The sequence below is a fragment of the Carcharodon carcharias genome, chromosome 11, assembly GCF_017639515.1.
Source record: "Carcharodon carcharias isolate sCarCar2 chromosome 11, sCarCar2.pri, whole genome shotgun sequence".
NCBI classification, from domain to species: domain Eukaryota; kingdom Metazoa; phylum Chordata; class Chondrichthyes; order Lamniformes; family Lamnidae; genus Carcharodon; species Carcharodon carcharias.
The window spans coordinates 160,319,356-160,345,217 of NC_054477.1; the positions used below are offsets into that span (position 1 = coordinate 160,319,356).

Here is a 25,862-nt window from a genome sequence, read left to right on the forward strand (position 1 = left end):
AGTGGCAGCAGCATGCTCCATCTACATGATGTACTGCAGGAGCTCACCAAGACTCCTTAGATAGCACCTTCCAAACCTACGACCGCTACTATCTAGATGGACAAGGCCAGCAGATAGATGGGAAAACCACCACCTGGAAGTTCCCCTCCAAGCCACTTGGAAATCCTGACTTGGAAATATATCACCACTGTCGCTAGGTCAAAATCCTGGAACTCCCTCCCTAACAGCACTGTGGGTGTACCTACACCACATGGACTGCAGCGGTTCAAGAGGGCGACTCACCACCACCTTCTCAAGGGCAATTAGGGGTGGGCAATAACTGCTGGCCCAGCCAGCGACATCCACATCCCGTGAATGAATTTTTTAAAAATACGTACGCAGTCAAGGACTTGACATTTTCAAGTCAGGTCAACCCAAGTCATGGTACCATTTAAAAATGAACTTTATTTTAGGCAAAGATTATAAATATTTATTTTATTTTCCTGCAAAGCAGAGGCTTTCTCCAGTAGGACTGATTGATTCATATCCTAACTCCATTCTGTGATGTTTGGATTGTCTCTTGAAAATCTCTGAATAGGAGTAAGAATTTCAGTGACAGAGAGAGCCGGCAGCAGCAGCAGCTTGTGGCCAGGGAGACCTGTAACAAAGGTGTCCTGCTTTTTGCTCAATTTATAGGTTTGATCAATTTGGAGGGGAAAACATTAGCATTTTACATCAAAGTTATAGCACAGAAACAGACCATTCAGCCCAACTGGTCCATGCCGGTGTTTATGCTCCACAAGAGCCTCCTCCCACCCTACTTCATCTCACCCCATCAACATATCCTTCTATACCTTTCCCCCTCATGTCTTTACCTAGCTTTGTCTTAAATGCATCAACTTTATTTGCCTCAACTGCTCCCTGTGGTAGAGAGTCCCACATTCTCACCACTCTCTGGGTTTCTCCTGAATTCCCTATTGGATTTATTAGTAACCACCTTATATCTATAACCATTAATTTTGGTCTCCCTCTGTTAAATCCCTTTGCTCTTCTATCCCATTTAGACTCTGATTTTCCCAGCAGTTGGTGAACTCTTATGCCTCCCATCAAATTGTAACACATTTTTAGCTCTTGCACATGCTGACAGTTTCTCTGGTGGATTGCTAGTGCCACCTATTGATATATTCTAATGGAATGGCACCCATTTTTTCAACCAATAACCATAGAGGTGCAATGTTGGTTTTACACAGCACAACTACGCTAACAAAATGTACTCTCCATTAAAGCCAACAAGATGACATCAGCATTCGGTAGACCGATCATCTCAGCTTGCTCCTGCCCCACAGAACTCATTTCTCGTTATCTTGACTCCCTTCTCTCTCCCCTTGTCCAGTCCCTTCCCACCTACATCCGTGATTCCTCTGACACCTTACGTCACATCAACAATTTCCAGTTCCCTGGCCCCAACCGCTTCCTCTTCACCATGGACGTCCAATCCCTCTACACCTCCATCCCCCACCAGGATGGTCTGAGGGCCCTTAGCTTCTTCCTCGAACAGAGGCCCGAACAATCCCCATCCACCACTACTCTCCGTCTGGCTGAACTTGTTCTCACGCTGAACAATTTCTCCTTCAACTCCTCTCACTTCCTCCAAATAAAAGGTGTGGCTATGGGTACCCGCATGGGCCCCAGCTATGCCTGTCTCTTTATGGGGTATGTGGAACATTCCTTGTTGCAGTCCTACTCCGGCCCCCTTCCACAACTCTTTCTCCGGTACATCGATGATTACTTCGGTGCCGCTTCATGCTCTCGTCGGGACTTGGAAAAATTTATTAATTTTGCTTCCAATCTCCACCCCTCCATCATTTTCACGTGGTCCATCTCTGACACTTCCCTTCCCTTCCTTGACCTCTCTGTCTCAATCTCTGGTGATAGACTGTCCACCAATATCCATTACAAACCCACCGACTCCCACAGCTATCTCGACTACAGCTCCTCACACCCGGCTTCCTGTAAGGACTCCATCCCATTCTCTCAGTTCCTTCGCCTCCGTCTCATCTGTTCCGATGATGCTACATTCAAAAACAGTTCCTCTGACATGTCCTCCTTCCTTAACCGAGGTTTTCCACCCACGGTCGTTGACAGGGCCCTCAACCGTGTCCGGCCCATCTCCCGCGCATCCGCCCTCACGCCTTCTCCTCCCTCCCAGAAACATGATAGGGTCCCCCTTGTCCTCACTTATCACCCCACCAGCCTCCGCATTCAAAGGATCATCCTCCGCCATTTCCGCCAACTCCAGCATGATGCCACCACCAAACACATCTTCCCTTCACCCCCACCTTATCGGCATTCCGTAGGGATCGCTCCCTCCGGGACACCCTGGTCCACTCCTCCATCACCCCCTACTCCTCAACCCCCTCCTATGGCACCACCCCATGCCCACGCAAAAGATGCAACACCTGCCCCTTCACTTCCTCTCTCCTCACCGTCCAAGGACCCAAACACTCCTTTCAAGTGAAGCAGCATTTCACTTGCATTTCCCCCAACTTAGTCTACTGCATTCGTTGCTCCCAATGTGGTCTCCTCTACATTGGAGAGACCAAACGTAAACTGGGCGACCGCTTTGCAGAACACCTGCGGTCTGTCCGCAAGAATGACCCAAACCTCCCTGTCGCTTGCCATTTTAACACTCCACCCTGCTCTCTTGCCCACATGTCTGTCCTTGGCTTGCTGCATTGTTCCAGTGAAGCCCAACGCAAACTGGAGGAACAACACCTCATCTTCCGACTAGGTACTTTACAGCCTTCCGGACTGAATATTGAATTCAACAACTTTAGGTCGTGAGCTCCCTCCCCCATCCCCACCCCCTTTCTGTTTCCCCCTTCCCTTTTTTTTCCAATAAATTATAAAGATTTTCCTTTTCCCACCTATTTCCATTATATAATAAAAAAAAACCCACTAGAGCTATACCTTGAGTGCCCTACCATCCATTCTTAATTAGCACATTTGTTTAGATAATATCACCAACTTTAACTTTAACACCTATGTGTTCTATTGTACTATTGTCGTTGACATCTTTTGATGATCTGCTTCTATCACTGCTTGTTTGTCCCTACAACCACACCCCCACCCCCCTCCACCTCTCTGTCTCTCTATCTCTCCGCCCCCCACACACACACCTTAAACCAGCTTATATTTCAACTCTTTCTTGGACTTGAACTCAAGTTCTGTCGAAGGGTCATGAGGACTCGAAACGTCAACTCTTTTCTTCTCCGCCGATGCTGCCAGACCTGCTGAGTTTTTCCAGGTAATTCTGTTTTTGTTCAGCATTCTACCTAATCCTGAGAGTCTCTCACCTGGAGAGTTGAGTTAAAATTGTCCCCATGGTCACTGACTTCACATTAAAATATGTTGTTGAATCTGCAGAAGAATGGTTCCTAATACCGATAATGTAAATCAAGTAGGGTATGATGGTCCTTACAGACAGTTTGTGACAAGTATAGTCAAAACCAGCTAGGATAATCACAGCCTATTAACGACATATTTCCATTATTAATGAGTAAATCATCCAGCAGGTTCATGGGATGAAAAGAATTGTGAATCTCCAGATCTTGCTGGTTGATCTATTCCGCTCTGCGGCTTGCTTCACACAAACAGCATCTCACCCTCAACCCACACATTATTTTTAAGAACGTGCATGTTAATTGCCCATTAAACTGGCTGCAGAAAGTTAGGACTGGTAATGTGTAGAATGGAAGCACCCTTTTAATGACATGATAATTGTTATAGTGACGGCAAGCAATCTCTGCAGCCCCTAAAAAGAAATAATTTAAACTGTGGAGTCTCATTCGTACAGGGCATGAATTCTTCTTCGATATTTAAAAGTTTAAATTTCAGAATTTTTACCTTTTTTTCTGCTTTTCCTTTCTGTGTTTCTTTTCTCTCTCTTAATCCAATCTTTCTTTCCCTCTCTTCATTCCTCTTTCTGCCCCTGTTCCTTCTGATCCTGCCGGTAGCTACTCCTACCAGGAGATGTGCTGTCCTGGGATGTCATGCTCGCCTTCCATGTGCCATCCTCACATATGCAGCTCGTCCGCAACTGTTCAATGATGTCCATCATTTAACTATGCCTAGGTCAACCCCTCTTTCTGCTGCCCTCCATTTTGCCCTCTAGAAGAGATCTCTGTAGCTTTGCAGCTCTGATCAAATGCCAAAATACTGACATTTTCTTTTCTGGATGTCACTTTATTAGAGCTCTTTTTGGCTCCCCTTCATTTGCCTTATGGCCTGTTTATGGAGTTTTTAGCACTCATCTTAGCATCCACGTTTCAAAAGCCTCTACTTTCTTCCACAAATCTTTATTTATTGCCCAGCTTTCTGAGGCTTCAGGAAAGTTAAGAGAATAAAGCCACAAGATTCCACGGTTTTTGAAGTCTTCCCTTTCGGAGATCTCGCCTTGGAATTCTCACCAAAAATCATTCTGACTCAGACTGCCTCAACAGCTGTTCACCTCACAGGATTTTCAGTCTTGTCTCCCGAGACTTTGTTCCCCTGGATCCTTGAATGTGCACTCCGGCACCACTGCAAGCACAACTCCAGCTCTTCAATTGGGCTGAGCAGAACACCACTGCTCCAAAGGGTTACCTGTGCCTCAACAGCTTGCAAAACAGAGTCACCAACCTGCTGCCTCCTCAGATCTCCAGGGCTTCTCCTGAGCCCTTACTACTTGAAACCTGCCAACAGCAGCACTGTTACTACTTGGAGCCTCTTTGCTCCTCTTCCCAGTGGTTCCTATCGGTGGCCCCCTCCCTGGTTCTCCCTCCCTCCTCTCTCTCTCTCTCTCTGTCTCCCTCCCTCTCTCTCTCTGTCTCCCTCTCTCTCTCCCTGTCTTTGTTTCTGTCTCTGTCCCTCTCTGTCTGTCTGCCTGTGGGAGCTCTTCCTGTCCCCTTTCTGGAACTCCTCCCTGCTCCTGGGTCCCATGATCAGATTTTTTGCGCTGTTTCCTTATTCACGCGGTGGGCCCTTGCTCTCAGCCAAATTACCCCAAACGCTGGACTGCGCATGGGCCGCCCATTCCCGATCCAAACATGCACAGAAACTCCCAAGGCCCGTTGGGACATCAAGGTGAGTCAGGATTCTTAACAATATGTCGAATTAACAGAGCACACAGTGAGACCCTCCACTCTCGCAAGATCTTGGCCATTCTGTTGGACGCAGCAAGTCGAAGCTTCTCATTTCAACATCAGAACTCTCACTTCTGTTTTTCCATGTGATTGTCACCCAATTACCCTTTCCTGCCGTCGAGCCCTGTGTAGTGTTATCTCATTTTGCTTTTCTTTGGGGAAAGAAGGAGCAGCTATGTTGAGCTACAGGTAGAAATAGAAAGAAAGCCATTCCATGTTAATTCTTCAAAATATAAACTAACTACATAGAGCTACATAGAATATACAGCAGAGTATGCCATTCAGCCCAGCCAGTCCATTCTTGTGTCCTTCCTGTTTCAGCCCACTTAGTGTAAACCTGTATTCTCTTCTCTCTCATGTGCTTACCCATCCTCCCCATAAATGTATCTAAACTATTCTCTTCTACCACTCCCTGTGTTAGTGAGTTCCACATTCTCACCATGTTCTGGGTGAAGAAGTTTCTCCTGAATTCCCTGTTGGATTTCTTAAGGGCTGCCTAATGTTGTTTTGCTCTTCCCCATAAGTGGAAACACTCTCTTTGTGTCAACTCCATCAAAGTCTTGCATAATTTCGAAGACCCCTATCAAGTCATTCTTTTCCAATGAGAAGCCACATCTAGGACTTTAAATACACTCTGAAACCAGGAGTGAAATATACAAGAGTCAGCTGCCTTCTGTACATAGTTTAATAATCATAGAATATCAACTTTCAAATGGCCCTTAGAAAGAAGGACTGAGTGGTTACAAACTGGTCTTTTATTTTTGGCATGTGGAACTATGATGGATAAAAGCCCCTTCTGTTGAAGAATTTACAGAGGATCCTGGACTATGCTAATATTCACAGGGATCCAGTGACTGTGCTAATATTCACAGGGATCCAGTGACTGTGCTAACATTCACAGGGATCCAGAGACTGTGTTAACACTCTCAGGGATCCAATGACTGTGCTAACTTTCACAGGGATCCAGTGTCTGTGCTAATATTCACAGGGACCCAGAGACTGTGCTAATATTCACAGGGACCCAGAGACTGTGCTAATATTCGCAGGGATCCAGTGACTGTGCCAATATTCACAGGAAACTAGAGTCTATGTGATCAACCTGTTGGGTGTACGAGTTCTGAGTAAAATTAGTTTGCACAGTTGTGAACGGGCTTTTCTCAGCCATGCAATTCCCTTCAACCGACTGTAAATAAGGCAAGCTGAATCAATCCCAGGTGCCTGTTTTAAAAACCAAAAAATATGTTGCACTGGTAAGGTAGAGGGAGCTCTTTCGAAGTGAAGAGAACTTTTCAAGCTACTCATTGATGAAGGAAGTAATGTGATTTATCGTAGTTCATCCAGAGAGTGAATCTAAAGCCTCTTTGTCCAACTGCAGCGTCAAGTTGTTTCCGAAATGACTCCTGGCTTTTTACCTCTGCTGCTCCATCTGTAAGTTTGTTCCATATGTTGATCACTCTTTGTGCAAAGAAGGACTTTCCTGATATTTGTCCTAAAAGTATCCAACTGTAGGTATCCGATTGTAGTTCGAAATTATGTCCCCTGGTTCTAGTCCTGCAGATTAATTTAAAGGTATATTCCAGCCAATATTTCTATACCCTGCACAATCATATACATCCTAAAGAAACACATACAGGATCTGCTCTCAGACATTTCTGTCGTGGCCAATTTGCTCCAGTTATTTCGCAACTCACGCACCCGTCACACAGGGGGTTAGCATCATGTCCCTTTGCACTGCCTGAACACAGGACACTACCCAGCACAACCCCCCACCCGCCCTTCACACAGAAGCAAAGTCATCTCGGAGCCACAGGTGCAGAACAGCAGTTGGAAAACGGGCTGTCCGTAACTTCCTTTAATCCTGACAAGGGAGGAATTGTCTCTCTGTGTTCGGTGACCGTACGCTCATCTTCACTGGCTCTACTTTGCACAAAAGGAAAAAAGGGAAAGAATTAATGTCATGGCTTTCATGCAGTATGAACAGCTTCTTGTTAACAGTCGGCAAATTGCGACTCCCTCACTCCTTTAGAGGTATTCACCTCCTGTTCTGTAGTTTATTATGCAAAGAGAACTGCCTGGATAACTGTGGGGTGGGTTTGAGTTTACAAGCTGAAGGCTTGTTCTGATTCTAGACAACCTTGACTGGGTACAATCACGTCTTTGGAACTTTTCACATCTACTGAGGAGGGCAGATGGGGGCCTCAGTTTAATATTTCATCCAAAAGACAATGCAGCACTCCCTCAGTATTAGCACTGGGAGTGTCAGCCTAGCCCCTGGAATGAGACATGAACCCACAGCCTCTTGACTCAGAGGTGAGAGTGCTACCCACTGAGCCAATGCTGGGACATATTACAAATGGAGTAAAAGGTTTGCTACCCACACTGCCAGGAAAAGACAGTGCTGATGCAACCATCTAGGCCTGTGGGGTGTAAACTGTAAAGTTCACAACAAACCTGCCTTGTGTAGATGACTTTTTTTTTTAACATTTCAGCAAGCACATGTTAATTGAAGTTGGTGAAACCACACACATTAGTTTACTTCACTGACTCAAGATTCCAGGGTTATGATAAGTGTCCGCTTCATGTTTGGAGAAGCACAATTCACCATACTTTCTATCTGACAGGGCATTGTAGTGTTCGTAACTTTAGATGCAGTTTTATTTATTCTTTCACGGGATATGGGCGTTGCCCATCCCTAATGGCCCTTGAACTGAGTGGTTTGCTAGTTAAGAGTCAACCCCATTGCTGTGGGTCTGGAGTCACATGTAGGCCAGACTAAGGAAGGATGGCAAATTTCCTTCCTTCGTGGGCATTGAACCAGATGGGTTTTTATGACAATTGATAGTTTCATGGTCACCATTATGGAGATTCCAGATTTTTTATATTAATTGAATTTAAATCTCGCCGCCTGTGCTCCTAGAGCATTAGCCTGGAACTCCGGATTACTAGTCCTGTGACATCACCACTAGGCCACTATCTCCCCTTAACTTCACACATTGTCATGTATCTAACTGCCCCTCCCTGTTGAAGTCCCTCTTTCCCCACCCCCTCCAATACTTTCATAAGTCACTGACGCAAGTGTTGGAAGAAATGTTTAAAACATTGCTTTTCTGGGGTGTTTGCTTGTAGCAGTGTCCAGCAGATTAACCTTCAGTTCCTGATGACTCCAGGTGCAATCCTGGAGGGTTTATAGCGAGCTAGCAATTTAAAAACTTGAATGCATCCAATATTAGTGATGGGAGTCGTGCTATATAAATGCAAGTTGTTGTTGATCCTCAGTGGGATTTTCCACACCTGCCCACCACCGACATCTTCCGGACCCACCACAAGTCAATGGACTTCTGGCTGGGATGCTGCCTCGCCCACAGCGGGACCCACCTGCAATGGGGCCAGAAAATCCTGGCCCGCGTCATCCACTTCGTCGTGTAATTTGTCAAACTGAGAAAAGTTTCTGCAGAATTGCCCGAAGCCTGCAGCACAGAACCAGGCCATTCAGTCCAACTGATCCACGCTGGTGCTTATACTTCACACAAGCCTCCTCTCACCCTCCTTCAACGAATCCCATCAACATGTTCTTTTTCCCTCGTGCTTATCTAGTTTCCCTTTAAATAGAATCATATAAGGAGGCCATTTGGTCCATCAGGTCCATGTCTGCTCTCTGTGAGAGCAGTTCTAAACCATCTCAGTCTCAGGCCGTCACTGCAGGAGTTCCTCAGGGTAGTGTCCAACTATCTTCAGCTGCTTCATCAATGACCTTGCCTCCATCTTAAGGTCAGAAATGGGGATGTTTGCTGATGACTGCACAATCATCAACTCCTCAGATACTGAAGTAGGCCACGTCCAACTGCAGCAACACCTGGACAACATTCAGGTTTGAGCTGATAAATGGCAAGTAACATTTGCACCACACAAGTGCCAGGCGATGACCATCACCAACACAAGACAGAGTCTAACCATCGCCCCTTGACATTCAATGGCATTACCATCGCTGAACCCCCCACCATCAACATTCTGGGAGTTACCATTGACCAGAAACGGAACTGGACCAACCATATAAATATTGTGGCTACAAGAGCAGGTCAGAGGCTGGGAATTCTGCGGTAAGTAACTCACCTCCTGACTTCCCAAAGCCTGTCCACCATCTACAAGGTACAAGTCAGGAGTATGATGGAATACTCCCCACTTGCCTGGATGAGTGCAGCTCCAACAACACTTAAGAAGCTCGACGTCATCCAGGACAAAGGAGCCCATTTGATTGGCACCCCATCCACCACCTTCAACATTCAGTCCCCCCACCACCGATGCACAGTGGCAACAGTGTGTACCATCTACAAGATGCACAGCAGGAGCTTACCGAGGCTCCTTCGACAGCACCTTCCATACCCACGACCTCTACCACCTAGACCAACAAGGGCAACAGATGCATGGGAACATCACCATCTGGAAGTTCCCCTCCAAGCCACTTACCATCTTGACTTGGAAATATATCGCCGTTCCTTCACTGGCGCTGGGTCAAAATTGTGGAACTCCCTCCCCAACAGCACTGAGGCTGTACTTACACCACATGGACTGCAGTGGTTCAGGAAAGTGGCTCACCACCACCTTCTCAAGGGCAATTGGGGATGGACGATAAATGCTGGCCTAGCCAGGGATGCCCACATCCCATGAAAGAATAAAAAAAAGCTCAGCTAGTCCCCACTCTGCCACCTTTTCCCCGCAGCCCTACAAATCTTTTCTGTTTAGGTAATTATCCAATTGTTTTTTGAAGGACATGATTGAATCTGCCTCAGCTGCACACTCAGGCAGTGCATTCCTGATCCTAATCACTCGCTGCATAAAAAGATTTTTCCTTATGTTGCCTCGTTTTCCTATCACCTGAAAAGGGTGTCCTATGATTCTTGACCCTTCTGCCAATGGGAACAGTTTCTCCCCGTCCACTCAATCCAGACCCCTCCTGATTTTAAACACAATGCATCAATGGTGTGTGTTAAAATGTATAAATAAATGTATTTCAAGTTGAAACATGTAAAATTCTTAAAGGGCTTGACAGGGTAGGTAGTGTTGCCGTGGCTGGAGAATCTAGGACTGGGGTCGCAGTCTCAGAATAAGGGGGTGACCATTTAGGACTGAGATGAGAAAAACTTCCTTCACTCAAGGCCTTGTGAATCTTTCAGTTCTGTAGCCACGAGAGCTGTGGATGCTCAGTCGTTGAGTATATTCAAGACAGAGGGCAATAGATTTTTGGTACTAAGAGAATCAAGGGATATGGGGTTCAGGGGCAAGGTGGAGTTGATATCAAGGTTCAGCCATGACCTTGTTGAATTGCTGAACAGGCTCAAGGGGCCGAATGACCTACTCCTGATCCTGTTTCTTATGTTCTTTAGCGGTGGGATTCCCAACTTTGGAGGCTTTATCACATTACCTCAATAACGTCTTTCCCTTCTCTCCCAAATATAAATAAAGCATTATTTCAGAAAATCAAGCTCTAACTGAACTTGATCAAGGTTCTTAAAAATGGTGCTTATGAATTACATGTTGCACAGTAAAATCTTTATTCTCTGGCATGCGTGGGGAATGGGTGGCCCTGGTTAGTCAAAAATACCAGTTAATGGCGAGTCTCATTTACCGTTTGAACACAGCACAATGCTTGTAGCATGAACTAATATGCAAGTACTCAGGAAGTAAAGAAACAGTATTCTTTTTACTTCTAATCTTCAACAGTACATTAAAACATCAAGTATAAATAATAGTGTACAGGTGCAGGATCCGGATAACTTCGTAATTGCTTCCTGTTGGTAGAGTGATGATTCATATTAGAACATCAGAAATTTTGTTCGGTTAAGAATTCCAGTTGGTCGAGTGCTAGATAATACAAAGCTTACTGTACAAATATTTCAGTTTGGGCAGATGGCCTTTGCTCTAAACTCATCATGCCACCCCCTTATTAATGTAAGTGATGTCCTTGTTTCGGGCAATATTACTCAAAATATAGCCTTTGGGGGCTGGGGGTGGTGAGTGACTTGCAGCCCACTTCCCGTCCACTGAGGCCTCTGACAAAGCGGTTGCCAGAATTCAAGATGTTGTAAATGAATGAAGGGATTTTATTTAGTCTCCCCTTGGCGCTGCTTTTGTTCATCGTAAAACAAGCTTTACTGGAAGAAGCATGATATTGTAGATTATCGTTTGATAGCATTCTGTGGTGCAAGAGTATTGCAGTGTTCTCCTCACAGTTTTGCTGCCCTCTACTGCTCATGGTGAGTTCTAAAGACTAACGCAAGAGCATTCAAAATCAAGTCCTCAATGGCTGGCCCCTTATCCTGAGACTGTGACCCAATGTAATACCTGGTTTAGTTAGTGCTACCCATATAAATGTTAGCAGAATATAGATGTTAGCCTGTGATGCTGGCACAACTAAGGACACAGATTTAAGGGACTGTGGGAGGACACGTGGAGATATTTAGCAGATAATATTTTGATTTCATTAAAATGTCAGGTTACAATTACTCATTCCTCTTCTAAAATATACCAATCTTGAATCATGCCTTACTTTGTTGAAAAGTCCCTTTATTGCTCTTCTATTAGATTTGGGGTCGCAGTTTCATTGCACTGAGTACTTACTGAGTACTTTAGCGGAGACTAACCTCCCTCGTGTTTCACTCACAGGTCTTAATGTTTATGATACATTCGCAAGCTATTTTATACTTAAATTTTTTTATATTGGCTACATTGACCTATTTTGGCTTCTGGTCCAGCAATGCCTCAAATTTAAAATTCTCATCTTTGTGACATATCATTAACAGCGCCACTTGTATTTATATAGCCCGTAACATAGTAAAATGTGAAAGATGCTTCACAGGAGTATTATCAAACAAAATTTGACACTGAGCCACATAAGACAATGTTAGGGAGGATCTTGGTAAAAGAGGCAGGTTTTGAGGAGTGTCTTAAACAAAGTGAGAAAGGTGTAGAAAGGGAATTCCAGATCTTGGGGCCTCAATAGCTGAAGGCACGGCCACCAATGATGGAGTGATTACCATCGGGGATGTTCAAGAGGCCAGAACTGTAAGAATGCAAGGATCTCTGAGATTTGTAGGGCTGGAGGAGATTACAGAGATAGGGAAGGATGAGGCCGTGGAGAACTAAGAATTGTAATAATGAAGTGTTGCTTAACTGGGAGCCAATGTAGGCCAGCGGGAACAGGGGTGATGAGTGAATGGGAATTAGAGTTCAGGCAGCAGAACTTTGAGCTTATATTTATGGAGGTTGTCAGATGGGAGGCTGACCAGGAGTACATTTGAATGATCAAATCTAGAGGAAGCAAAAGAGGGATGATGGTTTCAGGAGCAGGTTAGCCAAGGCAGGGGAAGAGATGGGCGATGTAACCGGCTTGTGTGAGTTGCCTTAAGTTTAATTTTTCTTATTTGGATTTTTTTGTGTGTGTGTGCATGTTGCAGGTGGCGAGGCTGATGGAAATGGGTTTTTCTCGAGTCGACGCTATGGAAGCTCTGAGAGCTACTAACAATGACCTTAATATGGCCACCAACTTCCTACTTCAGCACTAACAGGAGCAGGTGACTTACTCGGACTTTGTGCAAATGACTTTAGCATTGTACCTGCAAATGTCGAGGTGGCACTGGGCAGCACAGAAGTCAGACATGTTTGAGTGGGGAAAGGAAATATCCGATTTAAAATTGTAAAGAGCTGATTATGTTTTGGCATCAAGTATATGTAAGAATCACTAAAAGATAATCACTTAAGGGAACAAACCTGGGAGAGCCATAATTTTAATAAATAAGGTATTCAAGTTCTCAGAGGTGCGGTGCAACTGTTTTTCTGAAAGCAAATTAAGCTGTTGATGTATCAAACTGAGTTGAAATTGTTCAATAAAATTGTTAGTTTAATACAGCTTGTTGCTTCTACCTTGGCTCAATAATTAAAACAGATCCATGTATTCAGCATTGCTCTCTCTCTCTTGTCCATTTTAAATGTTTTCAAATCTTTTCTCTTTCCCCTACTCTTCAGGGTTGTTTTATCCTCATTAGTTTCCCTTTGGTCTCGCAGGCATTCTTTGCCCTATAGAGTGGGAAGACATAGGAAATCGGAGCCTTTCGGGCCCCTCGAGCCTGCTCCACCATTCAATTAGACCACAGCTGCTCTTCTAGCTCAAAGCCATTTTCCCACACTATCCTCATATTCCTTGATGTCTTTGCTGTCTAGAAATCTACTGATCTCTGTCTTGAATATACTCAATGACTGAGTCTCCACAGCCCTTTGGGATAGAGAATTCCAAAGATTCACCACCCTCTCAGTAAAGAAATTCCTCCTCATCTCAATCCTAAACGGCCTGTCCCTTATTCTGAGACTGTGTGCCCTGGATCTAGCTGCCCCAGCCAGGAAACCCTTCCTGCATCTGTCATGTTGAACCTTGTAAGAATTTTGTACGCTTCAATGAGATCACCTTTCATTCATCTAAACTCTAGAGAATATAGGCCCAGTCCCCTCAATCTCTCCTCATAGGACAATCATGCCATCCCAGGAATTAGCCTGGTGAACTTTTGTTGCACTCCCTCCATGGCAAGTATAACCTCCCTTAGGCAAGCGGACCAAGACTGTACACAATACACCAGGTGCGGTCTCAACAAAGCTCTATGCAATTGCAGCAAGACTTCTTTACTCCTGTACTCAAATCCTCTTTCAATAAAGGCCAACATGCTACTTACCTTCCTAATTGCTTGCAGTACCTGCATATTACTTTTCAGTGACTCATGAAAAGGGCATCCAGGCCCTTTGGACATCAACACTTCCCAATCTCTCTCCATTTAAGAAATACTCTGCATTATTGTTTTTCCTATCAAAGTGGATAACTCACATTTTTCTACATTATATTCCATCTGCCATGTTCTTGCCCACTCACTTAACCTGTCTAAATCCTCTTTGCATCCTCCTCACAACTCACTCACACCTAGTTTTGTGTCATCAGCAAACTTGAAAATATTACTTGGTCCCCACATCCAAATTGTTGATATAGATTGTGAATAGCTGGGCCCAAGCACTAAGCCGAAACCCAAGCATCCTTGCCGTACCCCACTAGTCACAGCCTGCCACTCTGAATAATCCATTTATTCCTACTCTCTCCCCTGTCCATTAACCAATTCTCAATCCATTCCAGTATTTAACCCTCAATCCTATGTGCTGTAACTTGGTTTGCTAACCCCTTGTTTGGAACTTATCAAAAGCCTTCTGAAATCCAAATACACCATATGCACTGATTCTCCCTTTTTTTATTCTGCTAATTAAATCCTCAAAAAATTCTAACAAGTTTGTCAAACATGCTTTCCCTCTCATAAACCCATGTTAACTCTGCCCAATGCTATCGTTATTTTCTAAGTGTTCAATTATCATAATCTTTATAATTGATCCTAGCATTTTCCCTACTACTGATGTCAGGCTAACAGGTCTGTAATTCTCCATTTTCCCTCTTCCCCCCCTTTCTTAAATAATGGGATTACATTTGCTACCTTCCAAGCTGCAGAAACCATTCCAGAATCGACAGAATTTTGGAAGATGACCATCAACTCATTGACTATATCTACAGCTACCTCTTCCAACACTCCGGGTTGTAGATCATCAGGTCCGGGGGATTGATCAACTTTCAGTCCAATTTCTCCAGTACTACTTTTATATCAATACTAATTTCTTTTAGTTCCTCTTTCTCGCTAGCCCCTTGGTCCTCTAGTATTCCTGGGAGGTTTTTTTGTACCTTCTTCCATGAAGACAGGCACAAAGTATTTGTTTAGTTCCTCAGCCATTATTCCCCATTATAAATTCTCCTGTCTCTGCCTCTAGCGAGCCCACATTTGTCTTTGATAATCTTTTCCTTTTTCCATAACAACAAAAGCTTTTGTAATCTATTTTTATGTTTCTCACAAAGTTACTTGCATATTCTTTTTTCTCTTTATCAGTTTCCTGGCCCTCCTTTGATGAATTTTAAAATGCTTCTGTTCCTCAGGCTTAATACTATTTTTGGCAAATTTATGAATTCCTTCCTTTGATCTCATAACAACCTTTACTTGTTAGCTACAGTTGGATCACCTTTCCTGCTGGGCTTTTGTGTCTCAAAATAATGTAGATTTGTTGTAACCCATATATTAAATGTTCACCATTATCTTAATATTGTCATACCTTTTAATGTAGTTTCTCAATCTACCACAGCCAATTTTCCCTTCATGCCTTCGTAGTTTCCTTTGTTTAGACTTAAGACCCTCATTTCCGTTGAACTACATCACTTTCAAACGTAATGTAAAATCCCACCATATTATGGTCATTCTTCCCTAGAGTCTCCTTTACTATGAGATTATTAATTCACTCTTTCTGATTGCACATTACTGGATCTAAAATAGCCCATTCTGTAGTTGTTTCCTCAACATACTGTTCTAGAAAACCATCTCATATACATTTCAGGAATCTGTTCTCCACAGAATTAGTGCTAATTAGGTTTACCAAGTCTATATGTAGATTGATGTCCCCCATGATTACTGAAAATACCCTTGTTACATGCACCTCCAATTTCCTGATTTGTACCATGGCCTACATTACCACTGCAGTTTGGTGGACTATAAACAACTACAAATGTTTGTTGCCTCTTGCTGTTTCTTTGTTCCACCCACACTCATTCTACATCTTCCTATCCTCTTCTTTCTTTGTTTATGAGATGTGAGCGCCACTGGCTAGGTCAGCATTTACTGCCAACCCCTAATTGCCCTTGAGAAAGTGGTGGTATGTCGTCTTCTTGAACTGCTGTAGCCCATGTAGTGTAGGTACACCCACAGTGCTGTTCGGAAAGGAGTTCCAGGATTTTGACCCAGTGACAGTGAAGGAACAGTGATATAATTACAAGTCAGGATGCTTGGAGAGGAAGTTGTGGATGGTGGTGGTGTTCCTATGCATATGCTACCCTTGTCCTTCTAGGCGGTAGAAGTAGTGACTTTGGAAGGTGCTGTTAATGGAGCCTTGTTGATTTCCTGCAGTGCATCTTGTAGATAGTACCCGTTGTTGTCACTGTGCATTGGCCGTGAAGGAAGTGAACATTTAAGATCATTTGAGTGTTGCTGAAAAAAAGGGACATTTTGTTGAAGCTTTTCATCTTGCACTCATCAGGACATTTCACAAGAATACAAATCGAAGGGAGACAAGAAGTTCATAACGTATGAGATCAGAGCACCAAATGGTTGACAAATGGACCCTGATTGGTAGAGACATTGTCATGTAGAATGCACCAGTTGATGGTGACTGACAGTTAACTCACTTATTTTGTTTAGCTGAAGCAGGTGTAATGTGTGTACATGTTCTTTCTGTCTGCAAAGAACCCGCCCCTGTGTATTAATATATGTAGTTTCCAGTACACACAAATGCATCACATTGCGAGCCCAACTGACAATCTTAATTTGGTTGTCAGTGTAATTCTTAGCACACTGAGGATTATTTAGCGAATGTTGTACAATCGCGGAATCACATCTAATGTTGGACACTGTATCTTGAGTTTTGCAAGCATGGTCAGGTTGGGTACAGTTTGCCCATTGCAAACAGCAGAAAGGACATACTGTTTGATACAATTCACCAGTCTTCGGGATGTACAGCCTACATACCTAGCATCACACAGGCACTGATATTCATTTAGCACATTACTCTTTTGTGTGATAGGCAGCATGTCTTATTGGTTTGATGGCAGCATCCTGTTAGTGGCGAATCCCACTCCTGTTGCTGCTGCATTGTAGCAATGTGAAACAGCTAGCTTCACCTGTTGCTCAAATTTTTGAGATATCTTGCCTTTCCAGGGTAACCTGAGGTAGGATGGGCACTTTCCAGGGCTGAAGCTAACAACCTTAGGCCCGTTCATGAGTTTGTACATTGCGCAAAGGAGGTGAGTTACTCACCGGAGAATTCCCAGCCTCTGACCTGCTCTTGTAGCCTTAGTATTTATTTGGCTGGTACAGTTTAGTTTCTGGTCTATGGAAACCCACAGGATGTTAAGAATGGGGAATTCAGCAATGGTAATGCCAGTGAATGTCACGGGACGACAGTTAGATTCTCTCTCATTGGAGATGGTCATTGCCTGGTACTTGTGTGGCGTGAATGTTACTTGCCACTTATCAGCCCAAGCCTGAATATTGTCCAGGTCTTGCTGCACATGGACATGGACTGCTTCAGTATCTGAGGAATCGTGAATGGTGCTGAACATTGTGCAATCGTCAGCGAACATCCCCACTTCTGACCTTATGATGGAAGGAAGGTTATTGATGAAGCATCTGAAGATGGTTGGGCTGAGGACACTGCCCTGAGGAACTACTGCAGTGATGTCCTGGGGCTGAGATGATTGAACTCTGACAACCACAGCCACCTTCCTTTGCACTAGGTACAACTCCAACTAGTGGAGCGTTTTCCCCTGATTCCTATCGACTTTAGTTTTGCTAGGGCTCATTGATGCTACACTTGGTCAAGTCCTGCCTTGATGTTAAGGGCAGTCACTGTCACCTCACCTCAGGAGTTCAGTTGTTTTATTTATGTTTGGATCAAGGCTGTAATGAGTTCAGGAGCTGAGTGGTCTGGCAGAATCCAAACTGAGTGTCAGTGAGCAGGTTATTGCTGAGCAAGTGCCACATGATAGCACTGTTGATGACCCCTTCCATCATTCTACTGATGTTTGAGAGTGGACTATTGGGGCGATAATTGGCAGGGTTGGATTTGTCCTGCTTTTTTGTACTGGAACAGCTTGGTTAGGGGGCTCAGCTAGTTCTGGAGCACAAGTCTTCAGTACTAAGATATTCTCTCACTAATGTACTGACCTCATCCTTTATTGATAGTGCTACCCCACCTCCTTTTCCTTTTTGCCAATCCTTCTTACATGTTGAATACCTTTAAATATTCATTTCCCAGCCTTGGTCACTCTGCAACCATGTCGTGCTAGTGGCAATTAGATCATACTTGTTTACTTGTGCCATCAATTTGTCTGCCTTGTTGCAAATGCTGTGTGCATTCAGATAGAGTGTCTTTAATTCCTTTTATTATTTTTGCAACCTCTTGCCTTATCTGCTGGTGCACCCTTAAGTTTGAACACTCTGTCCTTTCCTGCCACACTCAGCTAATCAATTCCCTTATTGCTATCTTGCTGTTTTGCCTTGTCCTCTCTCTCTTTAATTTATCACACCTTCCCTCACTTGATCCCTCGTCCCAACTATTTAATTTAAAGCCCTCTCTACTGCCCTAGTTATATGACTTGCCAGAATACTGGTCGCAGCAGGATTCAGGTGAAGACCATCTCAACAGCACAGCTCCCACATGCCCCAGTCCTGGTGCCAGTGCCACATGAATCAAAACCCATTTCTCCCACACCAATCTTCGAGCCATGCATTTGACTCTCTAATAATATTTACCTTACTCCAATTTGCTCATGGCTCAGGTAATAATCCAGAGATTATTACCCTTGAGGTTCTGCTTTTTAATTTAGCTCCTAGCTGCTCATACTCTGGAAACAGAACCTCTTTCTTAATCTTACCTATCTCGTTGTTAACTATGCGGACCACAACCAGATTGTCCCTCTCACACTGCAATTTCCTCTTCAGCCCAGAGTAAATGTCCTGAACCCTGGCACCAAGCAGGCAATACAGTCTTCTGGACTCATACACTTGGCTGCAGAGAACTGTGTCTGACCCCTGAGTATACTGTTCACTACTATGGCTACATTCCTATTCACTGTCCCCTGCTTGAATGGCTTCCTGTACTACGGGACCAACGTCAGTTCGCTCATTCACCCTGCAACCTCCGCTTTCATCCATACAGGCTGCAAGAACCTTGAACCTGTTGGACCATTGCAAGGGCTGAGGCTCCTCCATATCTACCTTCTCAATCCCCATACCTGCTTCACTTGCAGTCCCACCCTCCTATCTCTGACCATGGTCCAAATCGGACAACCTTCTCCTAAGGGGTGTGACTGCCTCTTGGAACAAAGTGCCCAGGTAACTTTCCCCCTCCCTAATGTGTCTCAGTGCCTGCAGTTCAGCCTCCGGCTCAATGACTCTGAGCTGAAGTTCCTCCAGCTGCAGACACTTACTGCAGATGTGTTTGCCTTGGATCACACTGGTGTCCATGAGCTTCCACATTCTGCAGCCACCACACAGAATGTCAGAATTGTTACAGTGCAGAAGGAGGCCATTCGGACCATCGTATTTGCACCAGCTCTCCAAATGAGCACTATGACTCAGTGCTGGCTTTTCCCCATACTCCTGCATATCGTTTCTATTCAAATACTCATCTAATGCCCTCTTAAATGCTTTGATTGAACCTGCCTCCACCACACTTCCATGCAGTGCATTCCAGACCCAAACCACTCGGTGTATGAAAAGGTTTTTTCCCATGACGCGTTTGCCTCTTTTGCAAATCACTTTAAATCTGTGCCTTCTTGTTCTAGATCTTTTTACAAGCAGGAACTGAAGTTTCTCATCCTTGGAACCATTCTTGTAAACCTCTTTTGCACTCTCTCCAATGTGTTCTCATCCTTCCTAAAGTGTGGTGCTCAGAACTGTACATAATACTCCAGCTGAGGTCTAACTGATGCCTATACAAGTTCAGCCTAACCTCCTTGTTCTTGTACTCCTTGCCCCTTTTAATAAGGCCCAGGATACTGTATGCTTTATTACCTGCTCTATCCATAGGTGCCCTATCCTGCCACCTTTAATGACTTATGCACATATACATCCATGTCCCTCCCCTCCTACACACCCTTTAGAGTTGTACCCCTGATTTTATACTGTCTCTCTATTTTCTTCCTACCGAAATGAATCACCTCATACTTCTCCACATTGAACTTCACCTTCACTGATCTGCCCACCCCACCAACTTCTCTATGTCCTTTTGAAGTTCTACACTGTCCTCTTCACAGTTTACAGTGCTTTCAAGTTTTGTATCATCCATAAACTTTGAAATTATCCCCTGCACACCAAGATCTAGGTCATTAATATATATCAGGAAAACCAAGGGTCCCAATACCAACCCCTGGGAAACTCCACTACAAGCTTCCTCCAGCCTGAAAAATATTCATTAACCATTACTCACTATTTCCTATTACTCAGCCAATTTTGTACCTACATTGCTATTGTCCCTTTTATTCTACGAGCTACAACTTTCCTCAAGTCTGTTGTACAGCACTGTTTTGAACACCTTTTGGAAGTCCACGTACACCACATCAACAGCATCACCCTTATCAACTTTCTCTAACTCCAGCAAGTTAGTTTAACGCTATTTTCCCTTAAATCCATGCTGGCTTTTCCTAATCAGCCCACATTTTTCCATGTAACTACTAATTCAATCCCAAATAATTGTTTCTAGAAGCTTCCCCACCACTGAAGTTAAACTGACTGGTCTGTAATTGCTGGGCTTATCCTTACAACCTTTTTTGCAATTCTTTTTAATTCCCCAATCTTCAGGCACCTCCCCTGAGTCTAGGGAACACTGAAAGATTATGGCAAGTGCCCCTGCAATTTCCACTCTCACTTCCTTCAATATCCTTGGATGCATCTCATCCGGTCCCAATGCCTTGTCAATTTTAAGTACCGACAGTTTATCCAATACCACCTCCTTATCAGTTTTGAACCCTTCTCGTGACAAAGTTCCCTCCTCTGTCACCATGGCCTGGGTAACATCTGCATCCTTGGTAAGGACAGATGCAAAGTATTCATTTAACACTCAGCCATGCCCCCTGCCTTGAAGTGAAATCTCCTGTCCTGCCTTCGTTATAGTGTTTAATTAATTAATTATTTTATTGATTAAATTTTAATTAATGTCTCAAGTCCTGCCTGTACTTACGTTCTTCTTATTTCAATAAATGTTCTATTTACCCCAAATGAAATTCCTTACTTAAGATAGATAGGAAATACTCACCAGTCAATCTAATAAACTTTACTATTTGTAAACCTTACCACCACTAGTAAAACCTTACAATTACTAAAATTACCTTTGTTTTGAATGATAAATGAGAAAAATACTCACCAACCAATCAACTCTTTGTTCTCCTGTGACATCACAGTTTTTTTTTGAGAAATATACTTTATTCATAAAATACCTGAAAGAACATTACAAAACATTTTAAAATGGCCTTCACAAAAAGTGCAAATGTATTCAAGTTTTCCACATAGATCATGAGGTGCTTCAATGCAATCAACATGGTCATTACATGCAGTCAGACAGTGCAATGGTATTTATGTTACCTACATAGATCATGTTGCATTCTGAGGTGCTTCAATACGATTGTGATACATGGATATTCACTGCATACATTCAGTGTGAGTCATAAGCTGCGAGGGGTCTATACAGTTCCCAGCCCCTCGGTGCACTATGGCAATGACCTTTCCCCATTGCGCCTTTGCAGTGGCTGCCCCAAGCTTTAGTGCGTCCCTCAGCACGTAGTCCTGGACCTTGGAATGTGCCAGTCTGCAACACTCAATCGGGGACAACTCTTTGCACTGGAAGACCAACAAGTTTCTGGCAGACCAAAGAGCACCTTTCACCAAGTTGATGATCCTCAGCTGCAGTTGATGTTTGTCTGTCTCAATCTCCAGATAAAGCATATACTCTGGCTCCTATTTATTATGTTCTCTCAAGAACCCCTTATCTTTGTAAGTTCCTCCAGCCCACAGCCCTCCAAGCACTATGTCTCCCTCCAATTGCCTCCCTGATTTTAATCGCTCCACTGTTGGTAGCTGACTTTCAGCTTTCTAAGCTCCAAGCTCTGGAATTCCCTCTGTGAACCCCTCCACCTCGCTCCCTTCCTTTAAGGTGCTTCTTAAAGCTTATCATACCTCCTCTCTTACCTCCTTCTGTGACTCAGTGTCGAGCATTGTTTGATAATGCCTTGGGGAAGTGCGTTGGTACTTCTTGCTATGTTGAAGCTGCACGATATATGCAAGTTTTTGTTGTTATGGTCTAGTGTGCCTGCCCGTTCATGTTTTGACTCTGCAGTGGCCACCATTGGTGAAACGAAAGAAAGTTTGGGATGTGCAAAACTCCGGAATTGGAGGGGCATGGAGATCTCAGAGGATATTAGGACTAGAGGAGATTAAAGAGAGGGGAAGGGGCGTGAAACCAGAGAGGGATTTGAAAGGTAGGATGAGAAATTTAAAATAGAGATGTTGCTGGACCAGGAGGCAGTGTTATTGGTGAGCACTAGGGTGAATGATGAATAGGACTTGGTGTGAGTTAGGACATGGGCGACAGAGTTTTGGCTGAGCTCAGGTTTCTGGAGGGTGGAAGTTGGGGGGCTGGGCAGAAGAGCATTGAAGTAATCAAGCCTGGAGATAACAAAGACAAAAATGAGATTTTCAGTGAAAGACTTATGGATCTTATAGAAAGAGACTTGGCGAGTTGACTCAACTCCAATTTTCCCTTCCTTTGGAAAACTATCCTTTGGTAAACAAGTCACTGGATACAGGACACACCCATGCTTCTAACATTGACTCCTTTCAAATAGTTAATATTTTTCTATAATTTCTTTTCGGTGCAAGTCCCATCCTTCGATAGCACCTTTGCAGTACTTTCCAAACGCCCAACTTCTCCCACTTCCAAGGACAAGGGCAGCAGGTGCCTGGGAACACCATCAATTTCAAGTTCCCCTCCAAGCCACACACTGCCTTGACTTGGAAATATATCGCTGTTCCTATACTGTACCCAGTGTAAAAATCCTGGAACTCTCCCCCTAACAGCACTGTGGGTGTACCTACACCACACGACTGCAGCGGTTCAAGAAGGCAGCTCACCACCACCTACTTGAGGGCAATTAGGGATGGGCAACAGGTGCTCACACCCCATGAACAAATAAAAAGAAAGTGCCATATTTTGTTTCGTTTCGTTCAAAAGCGCAACACGTGGTGCATGGTGGGATTTTATCAAGTCAGTTGAAACTTGAGGAAATGCAGACTGTGGGTATGTGATTCGTTGATGCTTGCATGCTCCTTTCCTTTGCTCTGCTTTTTGTAGCTTTTTTGTAACAAGGCAGACTGTTCAGATGTTATCAGAGGACATAGATAACAATCCAAAGCAGGTGTGTTGTTTCCACGTTTTAGACATTTTCTAGCATAAAAACCTTATGCCATTATTTTTGCACACCAGAAAGCTCAACATGATCCTTCCTTATCGCCATATCCATGCACTAGACTTGACAATCCTAACTTACTACTAGCCGTCCTCCCGCCCAAACCTGAGCTCATCTAAAACTTTGCTGCCTGAACCCTAACTCTCATCAGGTTCCAACTCACCCATCACCACTGCACTCGCTGACCTACATTGCCTCCTATTCTGGCAACTCCCATCCCCTACAACACCCTCCCCAACTCCCCATGCCAAATCTCTATAGTATGCTCCAACCCCTCCAGTTCTGGCCTCTTGCACATCACAGGTTTTCATCACCCCGCCCATAGGCAGCCTTGCCTTCAGCTGCCAAGGCCCGAAGATCTAAAATTCCCCCTCTAAACCTCTCTATGTCTCTCTTTCTCGCTTTCCTCCTCTTAAGCTGCTCCTTAAGCCTTTGATCATCTGTCCTAATGTCTGTTATGTTGCCCCGTGTTAAAAATTGTTTGATAACACACCAGTGAAGTGCCTTGGGATGTCTTACTACATTCAGTGTGCCATATAAATGCAAGTTGTTGAATTATGTAGCAAAGTACCTAGATTCTTTCTGCTGTAAATACCATTTGTTCCAAACAGTCACACTTAAACTAGTCTTGTTCCTTTCGTGATACAAAGTAAGTTAGCTAAGCAGGTTTTAGTACTGATTAGAAAAGTGATCAAAATCTGCACGTTTTGACCACATTTGTAAGCTGTAGAACTTTACTGGTAAAATACACATGGAATGTATCACCATGATTAAATTCTCAATGCTTTATACTGAAGCTGCAATCTCCTGCAATCTCCAGTGCAGTTATCTTTTTTTGCAGTGTTGCACTGTGACTTTAGGTGCACATTATGCGAAGCTAACAGTAAGTCAGAAGCTAGGCCCTGATTTCACTCCTGAGCACTGTATTCCAGCCGTATTTAGACCCACCCCAGGAGTCTGCCTTGCACCTCCACACCCAGTGGAGTAAAAGTTCAGTTTGAACCTGTGCTTAAGTAGCACTCGAGTGGCCCACGGGGATACTTTATAAACCAGGTAGTGACGCATGAAAAGGGGAACGTTCCATTTGCATGCAAACTCCTGGTTTAATGCTGGCAAGCCTGTGCACATATAAACCTGCGGATTAAGAGCAGGAGTAGGCCATTTGGCCCGTCAAACTTGCTCTGTCATTTGATAATTTGTCTTGTAAATGTTCAGAAATGTGACTCCTTTTCTGGGAATTTGCTGTTACGAATTGTCAGTTGTCATTGATTCTAGTATTAGGAGCAGTAGGCCATTCGGTCCCTTGAGTCTGTTCTGCTGTTCCATTAGACTGTTGCTGACTTGTATCTTAACTTTATTTACTTGCCTCTATTCCAGATCCCGTTGCCCAACAGCCATTCTATTCTCAACATTCTCCACACTCAAAAACTCCTGTTTTGTTCAACATCCAGGCAGAAAGATCTACCATGATGTGGATTATACATTACATATTTTACACCCTGTAGGAAATATGCAGCGGCTAATTTTCACATTGGCATTTCAGTGGATCCTGCACCTTTGCCTCAATGGCACACCTTCACATAGTTCACAAATACAGATGAAGAAAAAAGAATTTACATTTATATAACACCTTTCACACCTACAAGATGTCCCAAAACACTTTACAGCCGATTAAATACTTATTGAAGTTTAATGTAGGAAACAGGACAGGTGGTGGCAGAGCAATATTGTCACTATATTGCTCTAGTACTCCAGAGACCCCGGGTTCGAATCCCACCATGGCAGAAGTTGAAATTTGAATTCGATAAAAACCTGGAGTCAAAAGTCTAAACCGTGGCCAATTGTTGTTAAAAAAAAACCCACCTCCTTTAGGGAAGGAAATCTGCCGTCCTTACCTGGTCTGGCCTACATGTGACTCCGGACCCACAGCAATGTGATTAAATACCTTCTGAACAAGAGACGAGCAATTAGGGATGAGCTATAAATGTTCGCCTAGCCAGTGATGTCAACATCCCATGAACGAATTTTAAAGAAGTCAATCTGAGCACAAGCTTCTACAAACCACAATGTGTTAATCATCAGATTTTATTTTTTTAGTGATGTTGGTTGAGTTGGAATACTCAATGCGTATTGTCCAGAACTCCACTGCTCTTCGTCAAAAAGAACCTTTTTGATTTATATATGTACAGTGGCCTCAGTTTAATGTTTGATCCCTCAGTACGAGTCAGCCTAGATTTTGGGCTGAAGTCTCTGGAGTGGGACCCAAACTTTCTAACTCTGAGACTTTAACTAGATATGATGTTAAATACTTTTCGTTCTGAGATTGTGCAAATAAATAGCTATGAGTTATTTTTGGTTTACCTTCATCTCTAATCTTCATCTGCATCTTTATCTTAACCCCATAATCAACGGTGTCCTCAGGATGCCAACTATTGATGTAATATAATTAGCACGGTACAATTCCACAATGCATCACGCATATAGTCACATGCCATGTCCGAAGCTTGTCAATAAATGTTTGGAGGCTATTTTAACCAAGTCACACTTGAAAAGTGCAACTTTAA

At 43.7% G+C, this 25,862-nt stretch overlaps 1 protein-coding gene across 3 annotated transcripts in view; it reads left to right on the forward strand.

Annotated features, from left to right (window-relative positions):
- ubac2 (UBA domain containing 2) overlaps positions 1-25,647 on the forward strand; it is a 241,499-nt gene extending 215,852 nt beyond the window's left edge. Inside the window, exons 9-10 of one of the 3 annotated variants that reach the window (XM_041199466.1) lie at positions 12,614-12,730; positions 24,676-25,647. In XM_041199466.1, the coding sequence (XP_041055400.1) occupies positions 12,614-12,721 (108 nt within the window). In that variant the 3' untranslated portion in view covers positions 12,722-12,730; positions 24,676-25,647. Of the gene's footprint in view, positions 1-12,613; positions 13,059-24,675 lie in introns of those variants that run through there. The other 2 variants (XM_041199467.1, XM_041199465.1) reach the window with 2 other exon arrangements.
- The last annotated feature ends 215 nt before the right edge of the window (positions 25,648-25,862 follow it).